Source organism: Diplotaxodon limnothrissa, linkage group LG6 (genome assembly GCF_057381915.1).
Source record: "Diplotaxodon limnothrissa isolate DT_005_m linkage group LG6, D_limnothrissa_male_GT1.1, whole genome shotgun sequence".
NCBI classification, from domain to species: domain Eukaryota; kingdom Metazoa; phylum Chordata; class Actinopteri; order Cichliformes; family Cichlidae; genus Diplotaxodon; species Diplotaxodon limnothrissa.
The window spans coordinates 30,717,163-30,740,004 of record NC_140601.1 but is presented as its reverse complement, the minus strand read 5'-3'; the positions used below and the strand labels follow the sequence as shown (position 1 = coordinate 30,740,004).

The window sequence follows — 22,842 nt, the reverse complement described above, 5'->3', positions numbered from 1 at the left end:
AATAAAATATCAAACATGATCATTTCCACTTACTTTCAATGTGTAATAGTTGCACTGCTTTACATTAACTGCAAAGGCAGTCTCTGTGCTTGATCACATCCTTTTTGTCCCAAAAGGTTGATTCTGTTCAAATTGTCATGACCATTGATGAGAATAAACATTCATGGGGAGTTTCCATCAGGATTTCTTTTTCTTTCAGCATTACCATCCGGCCTACCTGCTCGACTATGACTACCAGGCAGTCAGTGATGCTTCTGGTGGTGCTGGTCCTCTCCCTCCCAGGTCTTATTCATAGCTTTAAACCACTCTTCAATTCGAATTCATTCACCCACCGTGAAATCACACGAACAGCAGTCCTTCGAAAGACAGCAGAGGTCTGCCGAGATATCGCTGCTTCTAAAGGACTGGACTTCAATCTGATTGTGAGTTAGACTTACAAAGAAACACAGCAAGAACAGTGATACATCTGTGCTTCGCTTAGTGTTTAACACTAACGAAAGAATATATGTTATTCTCATTCTAATGTTGTTGAGTGGAGAAATATATCAGTCAGCCACAACATGAATTACATTTTTCTTCGTACAGTTCAGTGTTGTGCTATAAAACCTCGTGTCCTACTATTCATGTTGGTGTCACTTTGATACATCCATCTGCATACATAATGACAAAGATTCTGTTGGATTGTGCTCAAGCAAGCCCAGTCAACAGAGGCCACACTGCTGCCAGTGGCCTCTTATCAAAATTAGTGGTGTCACCAGTGGGACCTGCACTTTATTACTATGTACTATATTACACACAAACTACTTTGCTGGTCATAATTGCTGATGATGAGATAAGACTACTCTTACCTTTAGCGCAATATTTAGTACCAATTTTGGTTAACATGCGAATAACATATTTAAGGAGTTGTAATATACAAATTTATTGTCTCCAGATTGATAACAACTTGTCAGCTGGCGAGGTGCAAAGGGCCTGTTCGTCTATGGATACCTTCACATCTTTCGTTTCCACCATCAAGTTTGAAACTGCCATTGCTTCTATGTACCTCAGCAATGCGGAGGTGGATGGAGTTTTTTTCCTGAGTGCAGCGCACCATTTTGACAATGAGACCTTCCAGGAAGGACGGGATATCATCACTGAAGGTACCTCAAAGCTTGTCAATAATAGTTTAATAATGAAAATAATAATGTTATACTATGTATAACTAACTCATGTGAATACAGATCTATAGAATTCAACGGCCTAATGAAGAAAGGTGTTTAGAATTAGGGTTTGGTAAATAACAGAAAATCAAAAAACAAAAACTGAAATCTAGAAAGAATTTTTGTAACATTTCTCATTTCAACAAGGTTTGTAGCAATTCCCACAAAAGTCTTACATACTTGAAAGTTCTATATCTAGGGAAGGAAAGTGATGTTACAGATTACTTCAGTACTCAACAAGCAAGACTTGTTTGTCAGTTGGAACTGCCAACTTCAATCAGAAATCTTGCAGAATAACATCTTCAACATTCACACACACACACACACACACACACACTGTAACACTGCTTTGAGTGGATAAAGACTGGTGATGTAATGCTGTAATTCAGGTTTTGCAGCTTGTGTCTAATCTGTTGTATTTTAATAATAAGGTGCATCTGTGGTGAAGGCGCATGCTAAGAAAGAAAACTATATCCGAGGGAGGTGGTCTCTAGGGCAAATCTGTCACACTCTACAGGTACCGATACTTAATTTACTGCTAATTTGTTAAGACTGCTAGATGACAGCATTGTGTAATTAAAACAAAACGCAAAGGTGATATTCTAAATTTGTTTTCATTTTCTGTATATGAAGGACTTCTACAGCCACAGTAACTGGGTGGAGCTGGGAAATAAAGCTCCATACAGTGCTCTGATCAGACCTGACCAACCTCTTAAGAACTTGGCAGGTAGGAGTTGAGAATTTCCAGTTTAAATATGATCTAGATTAAATTTGTAGTAGTATTTGTAATGTTTACTTTCAAAATATAAATCAATATTTTTTTTCTTTGTTATTTGATATTTCTGCAGGACAAAATACTCCAACTTGCAGAAGTTGCGTAGGAGAGAACTGTACCAACAACATTCTGCCTGATGTGCTGAACCAGGGACTTCTGACTTCAGGCTACTTTAGCCTAATCTCCTCATCAAAACCTACAGGTAACTTGGAGCAATCATCTCTTTTGATGTGTTATGATAAAGTCTTTGTATGTTTTCAATATCTCTTGACAAAATGATAAAATGTTATCCCTGTTCAAAGGTAAATGCAGTCACGGTGGATCTGCTGATAGCACAAGCAGGAGGGATCCAGTGGGCGGGATCAATAAGGATACACTTAATTCCAGTCATGGCTTCCGTCACAATGAAGCAGCTAATCTGGCTATTCGTGCCACCATGGAGCTTCTGGAGGACATCAGATTAGCAGCTGGAGACACAAACTTCACGAGGTAAAGCTAGCTCTCAAGTCTCACACAAGAGGAAACAAATGTGGGGAAAATGGAGCTGAAGCACATGATAAAAAATAAACATTTAAACATTCCTGCGCCTCTTGCTTTTTATTGAATTGATCATCATTTTTAGATTAGATTTAGATGTGCGGGATAAAAAAAATGGTTTGTCTGAGGTATTTCTGTGCATGGAGCTATATTTTTCTGCATCTCAAATACAGACGTTGTAGACTGCCACCATTTCTGTTTCAGTTTCTAGTGGCCTTTTTATTAGCTTCAATCTTAGCTGACAGAGAAGTGTCAGTGCTGTGGTCTTCTGTTGCTTTAGATAGCCTACTTCAAGGTTAAAGGTGTTGTGCATTCAGAGATGGTCTTCTACATAGTGAGTGGTTATTTCTTTCTTATTCACCTAAAGCACTCTGGCCACTGGTGTCTTGTAACGTCTGACATCAACAAGACATTTTCACCCAGAGAACTGCAGCTCACTGGATATTACCATCTCCGTAAACACTGGAGATGGCTATGTGGCAAAATCAAAGTCGAACAGCAGTTTTCTGCAGCACTCAGACCAACTTGTCAGGCAGCAACAACTAAGCCACGTTCTAAGTCACTTAAATCTTCCTCTCCTTTTCTGATGCTCAGTTAAAACTTCAGATCATCTTGGACATGTTCACATGCCTAAATACATGGGGTTCATGCAATGTGACCTGATAGTTAGATAGTTGTGTTAACGAGGAGTTAAACAGGTGTTCCTAATAAGTGTATTTTTCCCTGCTAATGAATTAAGCATCAATGAAACCATAGTTTCATTAATGCTTGTGAAAAAAGAAAATGCATAGGCTTTGACAATCATCATACTCTTAAAGACTACTGCTTCATCATGCGTAGCTGCTGTTAGCACCACTCCAGTCTGTGTTCTCATCTCTGATTTTTTGCGGATGATGTGGTTCTGTTGGCTTCATCGGGTGGGGACCTCCAGCTCGCACTGGAACGGTTCGCAGCCGAGTGTGAAGCAGCGGGAATGAGGATCAGCCCCTCCAAATCTGAGGCCATGGTTCTCAGCCGGAAAAGTGTGGAGCGCCCACTCCGGTTCGGGGATGAGTTCCTTCCCCAAGTGGAGGAGTTCAAGTATCTCGGGTCTTGTTCGCGAGTGATGGGAGAAGGGAGCCGGAGATCGACAGACGGATTGGGGCTGCAGCTGCAGTAATGCGGATGCTGCACCGGTCCGTCGTGGTGAAGAGGGAGCTGAGTGTAAAAGCGAAGCTCTCAATTTACCGGTCGATCTACGTCCCTACCCTCACCTATGGCCACGAGCTGTGGGTAGTGACCGAAAGAACGAGATCGCGGATACAAGCGGCAGAAATGAGCTTCCTCCGAAGGGTGGCTGGCCTCTCCCTTAGAGATAGGGTGAGAAGTTCGGCCATCCGGGAGGGGCTCAGAGTAGAGCCGCTGCTGCTCCACATCGAAAGGAGCCAGCTGAGGTGGTTCGGGCATCTGACAAGGATGCCCCCTGGGCGCCTCCTAGGTGAGGTGTTCCGGGCATGTCCCACCGGGAGGAGGCCCCGGGGCAGACCCAGGACACGCTGGAGAGATTATCTCTCTCGGCTGGCCTGGGAACGCCTTGGTATTCCCCCGGATAGGCTGGAGGAGGTGGCTGGGGAGAGGGAGGTCTGGGCCTCTCTGCTTAGGCTGCTGCCCCGCGACCCGGCCTCGGATAAAGCAGATAAAGATGGATGGATGGATGAAACCATAGTTTCAAAGAAATCAGATTAATAATATGAAAATATGTAATTTGTTGTTTTTTTTCTCATGTTTGTTTCTACAGACTGATGGGCCTCTCCCAGTCTCCTGTGTTGTGTTTTGTCATAGACACAACAGGAAGTATGAGTGATGACATTGATGAAGCAAAGAGGGTTTCTTTTGAGATCATTGACAGAAAAAGGGGAACAGGAGAGGAACCCTCTGGTTATATATTGGTACCTTTCAATGACCCAGGTAGATCATTTACAGGGTGAATTTGTGCTTTGTTATGTAGAAAAGATGTTGTTTGAAAAGAATATTGTAATAATAATTAATACATTATTATAGACTTAATTTGGGAGTCAATTTCTTTTGTTATTTAGTCTTCCATATGAATGAGAATATAATAGCAGCTGTGTTTGTAGCAAATCTTTAAAAGAGCAAATGTGTCACTTTGAACATTTTTTATTTTATTTTATGTATTCTATGTGCAGATTTTGGACCGATAGTTATGACATCTAATGCAGACATCTTCAAAGGAAAGATCAACAGTTTGACTGCGGATGGAGGAGGAGATACCCCAGAAATGGCCTTGTCTGGACTGCAGGTGCTAACAACATAACAAACTGTTTTCTACTTTAGACAAAAGTTTAAAAACATCATATTTGATTTGGGAGAAAAAAATGGTATAGAAAAAGTATAGACACAGTGTTCTCAGAATGACCTTTTGTTATTAAACACGTGTAGTTGAGGTGGCCAGAAATGCCACTTTTCACTCAGACTGTATTTTTTATTATTATTATTAATTATTAATTGTTGATACTTTGTCCTGTCTTTCATACAAATAATATTGAAGCTTGCACTGACAGCAGCTCCACCCTTCTCTGAGATTTTTCTCTTCACTGATGCTCCAGCTAAAGACGCCCACCTTAAAAACACCATTATTGCTCTTATAGAGAGCACCAAATCTCAGGTAAGAGTAAACTTTGTATCATCCTTGCTCTAAAAAATGTCATTTTTGGCATGTAACATCTGATAATTTGTATAACATTTGTCTTGAAATGAAGAACATTATCTGAAGTTCGGAGGGACCAAACTTTTTAAACAGGTTCCCCACACACCTGTATGTGTGTTTTTTTCTGTGCTCCAACCTCCTTTCCTTTGCATGTTTTTCATCGTCTGTCAAGGCTGCCAGGCCTGAAAGCTGCTGCCTCTGGCCTAGCTCATTGATTACCATTCATCTTTCATCTTCATTATCAATAAATGTTTTCCACTTAGGCTTGTGGTCCTAACTTTTAAGATTTTTTTCCTCATGCTTGCAGGTTACTTTCATGCTCACAGGCTTTGCAGCAGTTCGACGTCGCCGCAGAACCTCTCAGGGTGTGGCTCCACGTGTAATGGGTCGATCTGCTGTCCAATTATACCAAGACCTAGCTGAAGCTTCTGGAGGTCAGGCCATTCAGGTCACTAAGTCAGAACTCTCTCTGGCTACCAGTGTTATAGTAGACTCATCAGCCAGCGCTGTGGTAAGACATCAATCAAGAGAATCATATCTGACTGAAGATCACACTGTGTGAGTAAATGTGATGTTTCTCTCCTTTTTCTCTTAGGTGACAGTTTTTCAGGCATCAAGGAATCCTGGAAGGCCTGACAGTTTTAATTTTACTGTTGATAGCTCATTACAGAACATAACAGCTTACATCACAGGAGACTCAGCTCTCACCTTCAGCCTCACCAGCTCCACAGGTTTTGTCATCATGAATGTCTGTTTACCCTGTAGCAAATATGATAGAAATTTAAACTCATGTATGCAAATTGAATGCATATAGTATATTATTATACTATATTGAATATTTATAGTATATATATATACATATTATTTGTTTATTTTTAATTTAATGAGAAGGTTCATGAAACACATTTTCTGCCGAGTATTTCATGGTTCAGGCTTTTAATTCTAAGGCTCTATTTGATGCATTTGTTTTATTAAACTTCTACTTCTTACACTGTCATGTTGAAAACACCTTTATAATAGTTTGTCCCTCTCCTCCAGGTGTATCTCAGACTTCCAGTCAGTCCAGTGGGCCTTTGGCATTTGTCACCACAGCAGGAAACTTGCGTCGTTTAAGCCTCAACACTGATAATGAAACGGGCCTATGGCAACTCAGTGTTAGCTCAAATAACCCTTACCTAGTTAAGGTTACAGGTCAGTATTATGAAAGCTTATTTTTAGGCTCTGAGTTACATGAAATGTTTTAGAAAAAATGTATTTACAAGGTCTGTTTCTACTTCTGAACATACGTATTCCATCCCTTCTGATCTATTTTGTGTATCAGGTCAAAGTTTAGTGGACTTCATTTATAACCTTGTCGAAGAGCACGAGGGAGCCCATGGGGACTTCAGTGTAAAAGAAGGACGTCCTCTCTCAGGTCAGGCTACTTTTATGGTGACTGTTTGTTCATTTTTATAGTTGTAAAGTTCTGTTGTGGTAGACAATTTTCTACACTGTCCAAAGAGTCATCTTTTAATCAACAGCAACAATCATTTGTCTTGAAAAAGTTACTCTGTGCCCCAAAGGTTTATGCTACATCATGTTATAGTCAGTACAGTTCAAACTTGACTATTCTGTCCTTTAGCTTACCTTTTTTATTTGTACAGGTTGTGTTTCGCTTTAAGGGCATGTCATACTGATACTCATTTAATTACCTTTTTTTCTTTACCTGTCTTTCAGGTGGTAATACCAGCTTCTTGATCACTGTGACAGGAAGTGACACAGCAAAGGTCACAGAAGTCACACTGTTTGACAGCTCAGGTCCGACAGAGGTCAAAGGATCATTGCAGGTGTGAGGCCGTCTATCTGACAGATAAGGCTTAGTTGAAGTTGGAGTCATGCATTAATCCCAAGTGTCACCAGCAAATCTACAACGCAGTGACTGAAAAAGAAAAATAACATAGTGTTCATTGGTCCAGTAGAAATCACGAGCTGTGAATAAACCTCAGTGAAATGAAGAAGTATTTGCTTGAAATGATAATATTACTACATACTACAGAGATATTGTTGGCATTTCAGAGCTTAATTAATATTGTGTGAATTTACAAGGCAGAAGTTTTAATTTTAATTAAATGAAGGCCGCTATTTTTTGCTACACTATTTAATAGCAGCCAATTTTCAAACCTTAAATACATGAATGTCCTGCAACATCCACAAATAGTCCTCGCACTCGCCCTACCCTGCCATAAGGATGTAGTCATATATTGTTTGGTTTGGTTACTGTTAATCTGTTGACAATGCATGTCGCTGCTTTTTCTCTCATGCAGTCATTAGGAAGCAACGATTTCCTGGTGACATTTAGTGGAATCCCAGCAGGTGAGTTTGTGCTTATCCTGAAAGGAGAGGCCAGCAGCTCCACTTCCAGGTCCACTTCAAGCAGCTTCCAGAGACAAGCGTCCACACAGATCAAGACCTCCAGCATCTCTGTCACTGTGAGATCAGTTAATGTGTGCTTTCTGAAGAATCCTTAACCTCACCATAAGTAAACTGAAACATTTTTACATTGATTTTTTTAACTTTATATAATTTGTAATAGCCATCTATGTAAATAAGTCTACAATCATAAACAACAGCCATTCCTAATGTGCTTCTTTCAGTGTGAAGTCATGTCATTATGCATCAACATATTATTATCTACAATCTTTAAAAAAAAAAAATTCCCCTGCTCCTCTCTCCCTCTCTCTTCTTGTCCAGGCCCAAGCCAATAATACCAACATCGAGCCGGGCACCACTATCTCCATCCCCTTCACAGTCGCCGCAACTGCTGATGGAGTTATAACTGACTCTGCAACTGAGACATTTACAGTGCGAGTCAGCAATGACCGCAGTTATACTTCCACTTCACCCAGCAGTGTTACTACTGTAGCAGGCAGTGGAGGTAAAGCCAATGGCACTGTGACCCTAACGGCTCCATCCAGTGCTGCATCAGGATCAGACGTGACCCTCACCATTGAGGCAGAAAACGCCGCTGCCACCGACATCAACTATGTAGTTCTCAGGTTTTCTGTGACTGCTAAGGTGAGTGATAATGGTTAGAATATTTTTCAACATTATTCTTAATTCTGTAATAATTAATGATCACGTACATAATATATCAAAAAGAAATTTTTGTTATTTTTATTTCAAATGAAAGATTAAATTTCACACGCAATTCGTTTTAATATTGTTGTCTTGCAGTTACAGTTAGGCTTTATGTGTCATACTTCTCTTGTGAATCATTATACATTAATTGAAACTGAATATGTTAAATTGTTTGTCATGGGTTGCTAGACAAGGACACAAATGCCAGACTGGCTGAAAAAAAATAAAACACACCTTTATGTATAAGAAAGACACGAGAAGCACATCACAAAAATGAAAAAGGGAGAACTGAGGATATTAATACTCAAATGATGATTAGGTGAATGTGGAACAAGTGGGTAAACAAACAAGTGCAAACAATCAAGGATGAGATAAAGAAAGTAAAACTAAATGCAAGACAAAAATAGTATTAAAATAAGACAGAAATGTGAGAGCAATCAGCACAAAGGCAAATACCCAACAAGAAAGACATGGGAGGCGGGATGAACTGAATCTAACTGACACGCAAAGATCTAATTAGTGTTCTTTTCTTTTTATCTTTAATAACTGGTGTGACACATACCCAACCACCCAGTACTTTTCATTCTTTTCATATTTCTGTCTCCAGGTGACAGATGTTAACCGTCCAGTTTGCCAGGTAGTCAACACATCAACCTGTGATTCCACTTCATTGCGTTGTGCTTCCTCCCAGTGGGAGTTCATTGCCAATTTCACTGATGGCATCAATGGAACTGGCATTGAGAGTGTAACCATCAGCCAAGGGAATGGTACTCTGAATATGAGCACAGTGGTTGAAGCAGGGGGTGAGAATATTACCCTGGTTACCTACACTGCCTCCTGCTGCTCACAGATTGTGGAGCTGACTGCTGTAGATAGTGTAGGAAATGTGGGGACATGTGTGGGACAGGCTAGAGTGCTTACCACACCTCCTCCAATGACAATGACCCCTGCAACTACAACAACCCCTGCAACTACATCTGCAGTTCAAACAACATCCACCGGAGGGTACACTTTGAACATATCAACCATCGTTTGGCTCACTGTTGTGTTCTCTGTACTTTGGAAGTAAAAGAGAACAAATGGAAATTGCACTGTATTTGTAATTTGTGACATATGAGCCAAGTGACCCATCTTTGATTGCTGAGCTGAAATGGCTATGAAGCAACACACTGAGAAAAGTATCTTTAAATACTAACACCTTCTATTACCCAGGCATGTTTTTGTGTTTAAATTGTAAACACTTTAAATACATCAACTTTTTGGCCTGTTAATTTCTGTAATTTCCTAGAATAAATTATTATGTAGTAAACAAGATTATAAAGTGATTCCACTACATAAAATCAGCATTAATGTTCTCTCTTATATTTCTACAGTCAGTCTTTGCATAGGTGGAAATAGAGTATCAAATTCTTTTCAACCTGTCCACTTAACGGAGCAATTTCCTAGTTTTGAAAGCTGCTTTTTCATTCCACAGTATCATGTAACCAGCCATTACTTCCTTTTCTTACCTGCTCCTGGTATCTCTTTCTTATCTCTGAGAAGTCACCAATCCAGACATCTCTTTCTTTGTGTGTTACCACTGAAGATTTGTAACAACCTACTGAAATACAACATTATATATATAAGAACACATACATATAAAAAAAATGTTGACTTTAATTAAAACGTAAATAAATGTGATTTTAATCAATTTACAAGTATCACTTAATTGTCTCATTATTAAAGAGGTTACAGATTATAATGGTGTTCCTGCGGTCATTAATGGAGAATTATTTTATATTATTGTTCCAGTGACAAACCAGAGAAAGCATCTGGATTCTCACTGTAGCACCAAGAAAAAACACCATTTAATATGTTAGAAGTGTGCTAAATTATTCTTGAGTGGTTTAACTTTGCCTTTATATTTGGATTCCAAAGCATATTAATAATGTAGTTATTATTACTCAGCTGGAGACTGGAAGGTCATTTTACAATGACAGTTTCTTTCTTTTGAAAGTACTCTGCAATGTTTTGGTTATTCAACAATGCACCAATAAAGTTGAACAGTATGATTACACTATTACACTAACAACAATCTTACGCTAACATATTGCTGAGTAATTGTAATTCCATTACATAAATGGAGTCATGTGAAAAAGAAAGTGCTCAACTTTCAATTGTAATGTCAATCAAATGCATTTGATTAAATGCTCATCAGCGAGTGTGAGCACCTAAATGAAGAGCAGATGTTTTGGTAGTTTACCCATCTGGAGCATACAGGTGTGTGTTAACTGCCGCTACACATCATGCACACCACACCAAGATGTCAGGACAAACACTTCAGACAAAATGTCAAGCACGGTGGTGTAGGGCTGATGATTTGGGCCTTAGAACTAAAAAAAGAATAGATACACATTTGTAATAGCTAATAAAGTTTATTTCAGAAAAAAGTAAAACCATAATTACAACAAAGAACCAAATTAACCTTGAACTGCAATAAAAATATAGCAAATGCAATAACAGTATAAGTGGAAGAACTAAGAGCAACTTCCAGCAGCTAAACAAGAATGGCACTTCTGGGGCCTGTGTCACAAAGCACAATTAACGAAGAAAGTTTGATGAGCCAGAAACGTACACATGCTGCAGTACACTGAGCTGTGCTTTTACTCAGTGACAGATCCCAAATAACTCCATGACTCTGCTTTGTGACACAGGCCCCAAATATCAGGAGACAGCACGACAGCCTGGCCGAATGCAAACTGCATCAGGAAGAGGGGTGGAGGAGTGAAATGTTTGGTCCTCTTGACAAAAGAAATGGTGATAAACTCATTTTTAAAACCATTTTTCTCTGAACAATACATCATCACTAAATCAAAGTACAGCAGGTTTACTACATAAAGGAAAACAGAAGAGCCAATCAACCCTCAATAAACATGGCGCGTAAACATCAAAGCAGCCACACCACTAAAAAGAAACGCTTCATTTTGTTGTACGACTTGGAAAATAATATTGCCCCGCAGGGTCATCAAAAGCAACCGGAGTCAAAAGTGCACCACTACGATGAGGAACTTTGATACTTAACTGAGAAAAGTAAACATAACCAAATTCAGTATGCTCAATAGATGACAGCTTCATTGATTAGACACATATCAAGCCTAGATCTAGAATAAAACAGACATTTGAATCCATGTCTGTGAAAATGCCATCCTAATCACACAAACACAAAAGAGTAACCTTCTTTGTCTGCTTTAAGCACATTCATGTCACATCAGTAATGAAACTTTGAACAGGTTCAATATAAGAAATCTACTATATTAATCATTAACAACAGTATTTACAATACCTAATGTGTTACTCTTTTAAACAGAGCAGAGCTTAATGTTACACAGTTGGATATTTTGCATTTTATTAATAGCCCATGGTAGATCGAACATGTCCCTGGATCTCTTTGTTCCTGACAAGAGAGGTGGTCAATACCAGAGTTGTAAGTATGTATAAGCTTATACATAACAGATCAACAAAGGGCCAATAACCAGAATATAGCATTTGTATCCTCAGAAGGCAAAGACAAAAGCTACAGTTACAGATAAATGGCTACAGTTTTTTTTTCTGTTTTTTAACAAAAGCAAGTGAGAAACTGTACAAAATAGTAACAATATTGTAGGAGAAGACCATCGAGGATCTTCTCTTTGACCTTCTCTCTCTGAAGTTAATATGCTGTAATATGGGACTTTGGTCCAACAAACCCAGCAAGACAGTAATGTAACACATTCCTTCATTGTCAAATAAGGTGTCAAAGACTGGAAAGTGCAAAATGCATTGCGCTGTAGGTTGGTAATCGCATAAGGAGGGGGGAAGCGAACAAATAATTTCTTTACTAAAACATAACAAGTTAGCCCTGTTATTTGAAAATCTGGTGGTGTGATTTGATATGATGGACTTGATCTGATTATGTTGCAATTCAGCTACTTTATGTGACGTTTTATCCCATTTTTATTCTTAAATGCAGCATTTGAGCCAGGAAAAAGCCAGGAAAGAAGAATGCAACAGCATTTTGTGTGTCTGTTGCTTAAATATAAGAGTTTGGTTTACACACATGTCGGTAATTATATAATTCTGCATGCAGAGGCACTGAGTTCAAAGAGTTTATAGGCCTACAGAGTATATTCTCTGGACATGCTTTCATTTCACTTCAAATTTGGATGTTATATTTTACAAAATGACTACAGACTTCAAATGTAAGCATTCGTTATTCTTACGCGGTTCAATCACCAAATATATCAAATCATCCATTTACATTATATCCATCTACTTCATATAATATGTGGTGTGAAAAATCCATGCAGCATATATAAAAACCTGTCTTTGATTAATACCATTTTTTTTATTCCTTCACAGGACAAATTGTCATCCTGGTGGTTTTGGATGATAATAGCTCACTACAAATGACACTTCTGTTTTAAAACTGTTTTCTGCCAACACTGGTGAGACAAAAAAGTAAGCACTTCTGCAAATACTTTGCACCTAATGAGGCACATACTCAAGTCAGCTTGACGCACGTGCCCTTCTCCTCCAATCAAACACTGAGTTGCTGCTACCTCCACTATGCACAAAACAAAAAGAAAAACCTCCTCAAAAATGGCCTTGTTCCTGCATGTGACGTAAAAGTGACTCGCTGATTTGATCAAAAAGGATCACATTTATGTCACATGTGATGTCCAGCATTAGTTTCAGGCAACACTTGACTTGGTTGTAATGAAGTACTTTTGTTGTACTGACCTCTCAGTCAACTTCAGTAAGATATATGCAGTACCTTTCAACACTGCAACTGTCACGTTAAAACGACAAATGCAGTAATAACAACAGCTTATTCTGAACATGACTGCTAATATGCAAATGCTCCAAGGTTTCTGATGTGTAAACATTTCCAAGGGTTAGGCAGACTAGTATAGTACAATAGTTACTGTATTATGTCAGCGGAGGTACAAAATGCACGTGTTTGGCAATAACCAGGGAGAGAAACACACAGTACAATCCCTGTATTTGGAGTGCGTGCCAGATAGAGTTGGGGGAGACCTGAGGTGTTTACTCTATGATTGTACTGCTCTTGCATCACTTATATTAATGGAGTTCGGAAAACAAAGGAATGGGCAGAGTCTGATCCAACGACTAGTTTGGACGGCTCAAGAAACGGGAGCATCTTTTATGAGGGTTCTTGGCTGTCTTTTCATTTCAATGTATGATTTTTTAACAAATTACATCTACAGTGCTACTCTAGTGCATTTCAATGATTACATTTCTAATTGAATACACGACAGCCATTTTACAAATTCATTCATTTGCACATGTCGTCAAAACTATTAAACACCAATGGCTCTGTGGTGTTAAGGCAACTATTCAAAGTTCGATAGTTCATAGCCAGCCTTTATGGTTGACGATAACAACTAAGGAAACAATGCCAGGAATTTATTCCGATGAGTTAAAGAACTGCTGGTCAAAAAAATAAAATACAATTTGACAAGCTTTGCTTTAATTAAAGACCGTGGGTGGTTGTTAGATTAAATGTGGCTGGTTAGAGTCACAGGAAGAAGAAGCCTGCCACGTCACAGTGGCTTAGCCTACAGCTGCCCTGGATGGTATCAGTGACACTGATGAGGCTTCTAGAGTGATTGTTGTAGAGTGATTGTTGTTTTTTTCAGGATTATGGCAATTCATTGGATATGGCTAAGGAACTTGACTGTCTTGGGCACTGGTGTTTGGAGGTTAGGCTAGTCTCATTTGGGCACATAAGACAACAGGTACTGGGAATAAGTAAAATAAGGGGTAGGGAAAGAGATTCCAAGTTCTTCTACTGGTCCTCCACTTCAGCAAGCTCAGAATTAGAGGGCGGTGTGGATGGTTGGAGGTGGTTTGAAGTGGGTAATGGGCTTACGGTTGAGCCCTGGGGGACGTCACTTGGAGCTGGGTCAGGAAGGGTCAGGGTTTCTGGGGCAGACTTTTTGCGGGGTCGGTCCTTGGGGACAGAGAGTGACTCAGGCGCATCGGTGCACATGGGTGTGGAGGGGGCGCTGGCAGGGCCAGTGAGGGCACAGGAGGACAGGGGTGTCTCACTGATAGAGATCGACGGGGGAAACATCCCAATCTTCTGGTTCGTGGCCTCCTGGATGGCGCGCTCAAACTCTCTCACCTCATCCATCGTCATGTCTGGATCAGAAATTTTATTTTATTAAGACCAGTGACAGAAAGGTGGACACAACTTTTTAAGCCTTTGTATGAATGTAGAAACGTTAAGCTGGAATGTGTTAACACAGCCACACCTAGAAAATGGTACATGGTCAGTAAAAGACTAAAAAACAAAACAAACCACATATTTACAAAAAAACGTGGATAACGTGAATTTTTTAGGAACCATTTTTTTTAGAATCATCATAACTGTTAGTTCAAATTAAATTTCGTTTTTTGGCTTTGTGTGTGAGTAGTTTGACTCAGAATAAGTCGATCCATGAGAACATGTAAAGTCAGCTGTGAACGCTTCAGAGGAGAGTCATCATCAGTTTAAATATAAGAAAAGAGGGGCAATGGAGTAAAAAAAACAATGAAAAAGACACATACGCTTGCTTTGTCATGGATCTCTATGTCATCCAGTGAAGATGCGTTTGTTGTGGAATGCTCTTGCTGTTCATGGCAAACTTTAATGTTGGTTTTCTCATGCATTTTTCTCTCGTAATCCCGCACATCATCCAAAGTCATATCTGGAAGAAGGGGGGAGGGGTGGAACGGGGGTCGAAATGTTGGTAACTCTCCTACAACGTTCTCCAATTGAGAGACAGGTGGGGGAGCGAGAGCGTTAGGTGGCAAAGGCAGGCTTTTTTTGAAGTTAAAGCTTTAGAGGTTAAGCTGCCAGCTTCCCAAGACCCAAAGAGTTTGTGGGATAAAACCAAACAAATCCGAGGCACACAAAGAGGAAAGGACTGATAAGGTCAAGGATGTTTCAAGACAAAGGAAAAGCATGGAGAGGCTGGATCATTGCAAGCATAAAAGAAACACCTGCAAAACCGATTCCACAGGCAAAAAAAAAAAAAAATCATTCCACAGTGAAAAGATTTTAGGAGTATTAAAAAAGTGCAGGCTGCAATGGTTAGTGGTTATAGAGAAGGGGAACATTTCAGGGCAAAGACAATGGGCTCATCTATGCACCCTACAGTTAATGTGCTGCAGCCACTTATACGAGCAAACAGAGCTGCTTCTTGCACAACCACAAAATTCACAGAAACAGACAAAGGTAGCTTTCATGTTTCAGTAAGGACCACACTCATCACCAAGGAATAAAGGAATAAGTGGCAATTTAACCACAACCAGCCAGTCAGATGCGCTGCACGCATTTTATTTTGCTGATACTTTGTTTCAGTTTTAGAATACTGTTTCTACTCTTTACATTTTTTTATTTTTTTTTGTTGCATCAACTGGTACATATGAATGTCTCCATTATGAAACATGAAAGAATGTGGTTGAAATATATTTCTATTGCGCAGGTCTCAGTTGAAACAAACTTTGACCATGCTCAAAAAGCGTTTATTATTAGTGGGTTAGTTGTGAGAAGAGGTTCCATGCTGTAAGAGAATAAACAGGACTAGCAGTGGCCGGGTTTAGCTGAGGCCGAATGACTGTTCATGCATGGCAATGAATGAGGCAGGAAGTAAACTACAGTGATCTACAATGCAAAGTACAAGAACATGTCAAATTCAAACATTTGTTAAACTATGGACGTGCTACCACTGCATGTAGCACTGTGTACTATTACTTAGACAAGAAAACTAAATACTTTAATGACATAAGTTCAGCAGTGACCTACCTATCCACTCATCCACCCAGGCAAAAGCCTGCCTGTGTCCCAGCAGCAGCACATCCCGAACCACCTGTAAAAAAATACAAAGACGGTCTGAAGTCCAGAAAAACTTTATAAACTAACACACAAATAATATAAATAGCCACGCCTTACAGTTTGTTAATATTCAACCCATTTACCAACCATAAGATGAACATGTGCTGTGATAAGTTGGAAACATTCACGTTTCAGTTGTAACTATGGAAATTTACTTCATCCAGTACTAGAATTTGAAATATGTATTTTATTAAGACTTGCGTCTGACGTCTCACCTTGTGGACAAACTGCTCAACTCGTGTCTGCAGACCCCACACCTCAAACTTTACTGAGACAAGTTTGTATGAGCACATGATGGGATCCTGCGTGTCCCTCCAGCCCTCCTGAAGAATCCCTCGTGACGTCTTCTCAGACTTGAAATATCGTAAGTCCTGCAATTGTAGAGTGATCACACATGTGACACTGTAACCCAAACTGGCATCGTGTCTGCAACAGACTTGGGAAATAATCAAAACTTTGAACTGAATGACAGTAAATAACACCTTTTCACATTAACCCTCGTCCTTGAGAAAATCTCAAGCTTTTATTAAACAGCTATGAAAAAAGATAGATGCCAGATAAAAATGTGTGAGATGGAAGAGTCATTTGAGGTAAGTGCAGCTCTGAAGTCCACATAATTTACACAACTGAACAGATAAAAATAAAATAAAATGTATTCCTATTTTCCATCTAGAAACAGAAGAACCTTTCCATTAGAAGTGATTTAATAAATGACACAGTTTTTACTACTGTTTCCACCAGTGTGTTTACACCTCTCCAGGGGCGTTTACTCCTATTAGCTAACAGCCTTCAAACACACACACACACCTACACAAACTCACCTCAGACTCTTTATAGTAGCGCTCCGGGATCTCATCGTAGGCGATGTCGATGAAGCAAACTTCCCTCTCCTGGTCCTTCAGCTCAGTGTCAAAGATCTGAAAACAGACGAGGTAGATTTGCCCGTCGTCACATAAATACATCTCAGAAAGGTACTTACTGGTCACTGCAAGAGTTGGAATAGAATCTTAACACTGCTTGACTTGTACCTTGTCACTCTAAAAGCAGAGGTGGGCAACTCCAGTGTATCGCAAAGTGTATTGCAAAGCCATAGCTCTACTTATGGTCTTACACTTTCTCTGTCATTCTGTCCAATGGCGAAGACACTGCTTATTTCTGCTTAACATTAACCAGCTGTAGGGCTGCTCGATTATGGCAAAAATGATAATCACGATTATTTTCACTGAAATTGAGATCGCGATTATTTGACGATATTTATTTAACCCTTTAAGACCTACTATAGAACCAAGTCCGCCAGAGCTCATATTATTTTTTTTATATGTCGGGCGATCGTGGCTCAAGAGTTGGGAGTTCGCCTTGTAATCGGAAGGTTGCCGGTTCGAGCCCCGGCTTGGACAGTCTCGGTCGTTGTGTCCTTGGGCAAGACACTTCACCCGTTGCCTACTGGTGGTGGTCAGAGGGCCCGGTGGCGCCAGTGTCCGGCAGCCTCGCCTCTGTCAGTGCGCCCCAGGGTGGCTGTGGCTACAATGTAGCTTGCCATCACCAGTGTGTGAATGTGTGTGTGAATGGGTGGATGACTGGATATGTAAAGCGCTTTGGGGTCCTTAGGGACTAGTAAAGCGCTATATAAATACAGGCCATTTACATGTTGTAGTGCCGTTTGTGGGAGCATTTCAATTTGCTATGCAACTGTTATAGCCCATATTTTAATAATATGTATGCATTAAGTCCATAGTAACTACATTAATTGCAAAAAAGTGCAATAAACTACAAAAAAATTGAAAATCGTTTTTGTTTTGTTTACATATATTTCTACTTGGAGAAATTTAAGAGGTTTATCCCTCAAAACTTTAAATACAAAAAAGTTGCAAAAAATAGTTTACAACAACAGGAAATTTATTTTGAGTGTCTTCATAGTTTTATTTTGGAGATACACCAATTTTTATATACTGCAGGAAAAACGAAAAAACAATCCTATGATGCAAATTTGCAAAGAAAACAGCATGTGCATCAAAATAAACTATTTCCAGCAGTGCAATTTGAGTTCTAAGCATCCCAGCAACTATTCAGAAAAGTATAGAGTCAAACATGACCAGTATAGGCTTTTAAGGCCTACAAGTAAAAAACTACAATTTCCGCGAAAATGACGTCACTTCCGGTTTCGGCCAGGAAATGGCGGACATACAGTTCGCGCTGACGTCTGTTTCACTGTGGGAAGTGTTACGAACAGCTGATAGGAACGGCAAAGCGTGTTTCTGGAATATTGTGTTTTTGTTCCTGCAAGAGCTTTTTATGCAGTTTTTGCAAAGCTTTATGTGGAAGGAAACTGTGACCGAGGACAAGCTGATGGCATCAGATGTAAGTACAACTCCTCCGGTTTCATATGCAAAACAAATTATTGCGCTAGCTTACACGGTTCCGGTTCTACAGGGATTTAAAAATAGTTACACAACACGGAGCGTGCTGCTCTGACCGGCTTTAAAGGGTTAACAATGACTTTAAAAAATAATATAAAATAGTGTGCAACACCACTGAAGTTTTTTTTACCTCTCTTTTCAACCAGCGGCAGTCACTCTCCTCTCCAAATAACTTCTGCTTAGCTTTCCGGGCTTCCCTCGGGTCCTCTTAATCAGCGGTCTCCAACCTTTTTTGCGCCCGACAATATTTTCACGGACCGGCCTTTAAGGTGTCGCGGATAAATGAGGGAGGGGCTAATAATCGGCTCAGTCATTTTTAATGATCGTTGAAAGCCCAGATCGTAATCGTGATTAAAATTCGATTAATTGAGCAGCCCTAACCAGCTGTATTCTATTTTTCATGAGACTTTATGAGACATGAGCATGTTTCATTTGTTATAAGATGTGTTGTAACTTGGGCAATCCCAAAGTCTACATTCCTTGAGCTCAGCCCTGATTCAATCATATCTGTATCTTTTTTCTTTCTTTCTTTTTTTTTGTTGCATGATCTTATTATGGTTACAGTTTCCCTGTGTGAAACCTCTCATGCATTTTCTTTTACCACACCCTCAATTCAACGAGTGCATTCTGTCCAGGCACATCTACTCATTTCCTGTCCTTCTAACTTTCAAGATTCCTTGCTTTTCCTTTTTTGTTTCCATTCATGCTTCCTCCATATTCATGCAGTTGGCCTTCCTCTCTTTCACTATGTTTTACAGCTTAGTTTATAAACAACAAGCTGAGTGGACAAATGCAAGTTATGTCGTAAGATTGGACCAGGGCAGAGGTGGGCAACTCCAGGCCTCGACGGCCGGTGTCCTGCAGGTTTTAGATCTCACCCTGGGTCAACACACCTGAATCAAATGATTAGTTCGTTACCAGACCTCTGGAGAACTTCAAGACATGTTGAGGAGGTCATTTAGCCATTTAAATCAGCTGTGTTGGATCAAGGACACATCTAAAACCTGCAGGACACCGGCCCTCGAGGCCTGGAGTTGCCCACCCCTGCTCTAAAGCCTCATCACTTGAACCACATGTTATTGTCTAAATAACCAGTAGGGGGCGCTCTCTCCCATGTTTTGCAGCACTGCCAGTGCTGACTCCAATAACTGCATCAAATGTTGAGAAGTCATCGGCCCTCCTTCATTCTTTGTGTTGCTTTCTTATTGCTGTCGGTCATTATTTCTCATGTTGAATAAAGGGATGTTGCAGTTAGTTTATAATACACTGCAATTTATGCATGCATCTACTTGTCGATTTATCAGTTCTTCTACAGTCAGAGCTTGTGAGCATCTTGCTGCAAAATTTGTGTGAAACAAAATCAAAAGCTTGATAAATAATGAGTTGACCTCTAGAAATAGTCCTTTCTACTACAACAGCAACACTGTGATACATCACAAACTAGACACTGTGGCACTTAAATAATTCCAAGGTTACAATTACATTCTGAAACTGTTCTGATAATGACAGACAGGGAAAGCAATAAAAGAAGTGACAGGAAATTGATTTGTGTCAACAGATGAGAAGAAGGAAAAATAGCTGCACTTTGTCACTCTGCAAAATATAAACAAACATCTGCAGTAATGAATGAGTGAAATGTTTTGGGGGGTTTTTTTTTCACTCGATGCTGAATATTTTTAAAGATACTGATGCAGCACCAGCACCTAAAACTCTTAAGAGACCATTTCAATATAAACATAAGCAAGGAAAATACTCAAAATACTCTAATAAACTTAGGGTACGTCTTTAGCTATGAGAAAATAACATTTAATCTTTTTTTCTAGATACACTAACAAATGGTATTGAATGAAGACTTTTTACCTCTCATCTGAGACCCTTCTTTAGTTCTACAAGCTGTTGAAGAGTCTCATGTATCAACTCGGACGTGGTCCTGAGAGTCATCAATGACTTGGATAAAAAAACAACTTCACAAACATATAAAGAAGTCCAAATGAATTCAGTTCAATGACTTAAGACTCCTGTGACCTGAATGACTGGGAACCTACAGACCTATTTTTATGGGATTGTTTTGATAATATTAATAATGATAATAGCACAAGCCTTATCCATCAAGAATAAGGCTGGATTTTCAATTCAAATCATTAAGATGTGATTGAAGCTCAGGCTCTCAAGTTTAATTCCCTGGATTTTACAAACACATTACATTAACTGTTTGGGAAGTACAACCTTTTTAAATGTATAGTCTCCCATTTTCAGTGGATAAAAATAATTAGCATAATTACTGAATGTATATTTAGTACAGAAAGAGGGGGTAAGAGATGACAACAAACAGTAAATATATCACTGCCCAAGATTTAAGTGTATCGCAAAGCCATAGCTCTACTTATGGCCTTACACTTTCTCTGTCATTCTGTCCAATGGCGAAGACACTGCTTATTTCTGCTTAACATTAACCAGCTGTATTCTATTTTTCATGAGACTTTATGAGACATGAGCATGTTTCATTTGTTATAAGATGTGTTGTAACTTGGGCAATCCCAAAGTCTACATTCCTTGAGCTCAGCCCTGATTCAATCATATCTGTATCTTTTTTCTTTCTTTCTTTTTGTTGCATGATCTTATTATGGTTACAGTTTCCCTGTGTGAAACCTCTCATGCATTTTCTTTTACCACACCCTCAATTCAACGAGTGCATTCTGTCCAGGCACATCTACTCATTTCCTGTCCTTCTAACTTTCAAGATTCCTTGCTTTTCCTTTTTTGTTTCCATTCATGCTTCCTCCATATTCATGCAGTTGGCCTTCCTCTCTTTCACTATGTTTTCAGCTTAGTTTATAAACAACAAGCTGAGTGGACAAATGCAAGTTATGTCGTAAGATTGGACTAGGGCAGAGGTGGGCAACTCCAGGCCTCGACGGCCAGTGTCCTGCAGGTTTTAGATCTCACCCTGGGTCAACACACCTGAATCAAATGATTAGTTCATTACCAGACCTCTGGGGAACTTCAAGACATGTTGAGGAAGTAATTTAGCCATTTAAATCAGCTGTGTTGGATCAAGGACACATCTAAAACCTGCAGGACACCGGCCCTCGAGGCCTGGAGTTCCCCCACCCCTGGACTATGGGTGGGGGAAGGTTTGTTGAAGTCTTAAAAAAACACACACACACACACACACACAAACACACAAACACCAAAGCAGCTGCATTCTTATCATTTCACAGCATCCTTTATAGAAACATACATAACTCAGACTGGTTACTGTTTGTCATAAAAAATGCAAAGCCCCTTGTTTACTTGCCTTAAAGACGTTATACAAAGTAGCAAAGCTGTTTTATTCCATTACTAAATCTAAGTGCTAAATCTGCGTGTGTGTCCGTGTGTGTCCACAGGCATTTCAAATTGAAACCAGATATTTATCCGACACAACTGTGATTTCTCTTAGTTTTCATCCACAAAGTGCACTTGCTGAAGGCGATTTCTGCTCTTTAGATTTCATTTAAAAACTCTTAGGTCTATCACTTTGTCTTGTCAGATGAAGCAAGCATCAGTCTAACGTTTCATGCATGCATCAATGAGCACTGACAGTCTGGTCATTTCCGTCTTCCTGCTTTAAGGGTACAAGTGTGGTTTGTCTCAGACACAAACAAAGCACTTGAAGCACTAGGAACCATCTTCTACGTATACATCGCAAAAACCACACATCATTTTAAAACTCGAGTGATCTTAACCTGCTTACCAGTAACCACAATACATTTAAAACTATCTGTATGTAGCACACCACTCCACGATTTCTTTTTCCTAATGTCTGAGCACTGGCAGCCTTTCATTTGATGATTAATACCCATATAAATGGGAATACAGAGAGTTAGCAATTCCAACAACCCAAATGAAATTAGGTGTCCAACAAGTGGAGCCGTTTTTTGGCAGACTCTTGAGGCTCATGCACTGTTGGCATTATTACATGATGGGATTGCACAGAAAGAGTCTTTGCTGCCAGATCTGCCTGGATAATTTTACTCATATAGCCTTTGTAGAGATCTTGTTTTTTATGTGCTATTTTATCTTAGACAGGGTTATCTTGCTTTACATATTTCTCTATGAGAAAGAGAGCAAACAGTCAGCAGTGTTACATTAAGCTGAAAGATTTGCGTGGGAGTGAGAGCCTG

At 39.6% G+C, this 22,842-nt stretch overlaps 2 protein-coding genes across 2 annotated transcripts in view; one reads left to right on the top strand and one right to left on the bottom strand.

Moving 5' to 3' along the window:
* The first annotated feature begins 227 nt into the window (after positions 1-227).
* Positions 228-9,407, top strand: LOC146630849 (von Willebrand factor A domain-containing protein 7-like). Its single transcript, XM_085356145.1, has 17 exons — positions 228-422; positions 935-1,142; positions 1,634-1,719; positions 1,836-1,929; positions 2,051-2,179; positions 2,280-2,466; positions 4,292-4,461; positions 4,701-4,813; positions 5,063-5,179; positions 5,529-5,732; positions 5,817-5,952; positions 6,260-6,412; positions 6,543-6,635; positions 6,938-7,047; positions 7,525-7,689; positions 7,952-8,275; positions 8,946-9,407. Exons 1-17 carry the CDS (start codon positions 228-230, stop codon positions 9,405-9,407), a joined length of 2,946 nt encoding a protein of 981 aa, XP_085212271.1.
* A 3,240-nt stretch (positions 9,408-12,647) lies between these two features.
* The window catches only part of LOC146630848 (cytoplasmic phosphatidylinositol transfer protein 1-like), a 73,768-nt gene continuing 63,573 nt past the window's right edge, over positions 12,648-22,842 (bottom strand). The window contains exons 6-9 of the mRNA XM_085354996.1: positions 17,081-17,176; positions 16,475-16,630; positions 16,170-16,233; positions 12,648-14,521 (exon numbers count right to left, since the gene is read on the bottom strand). Of these exons, the coding sequence (XP_085211122.1) occupies positions 14,166-14,521; positions 16,170-16,233; positions 16,475-16,630; positions 17,081-17,176 (672 nt within the window). The 3' untranslated portion in view covers positions 12,648-14,165. The remainder of the gene's footprint in view (positions 14,522-16,169; positions 16,234-16,474; positions 16,631-17,080; positions 17,177-22,842) is intronic.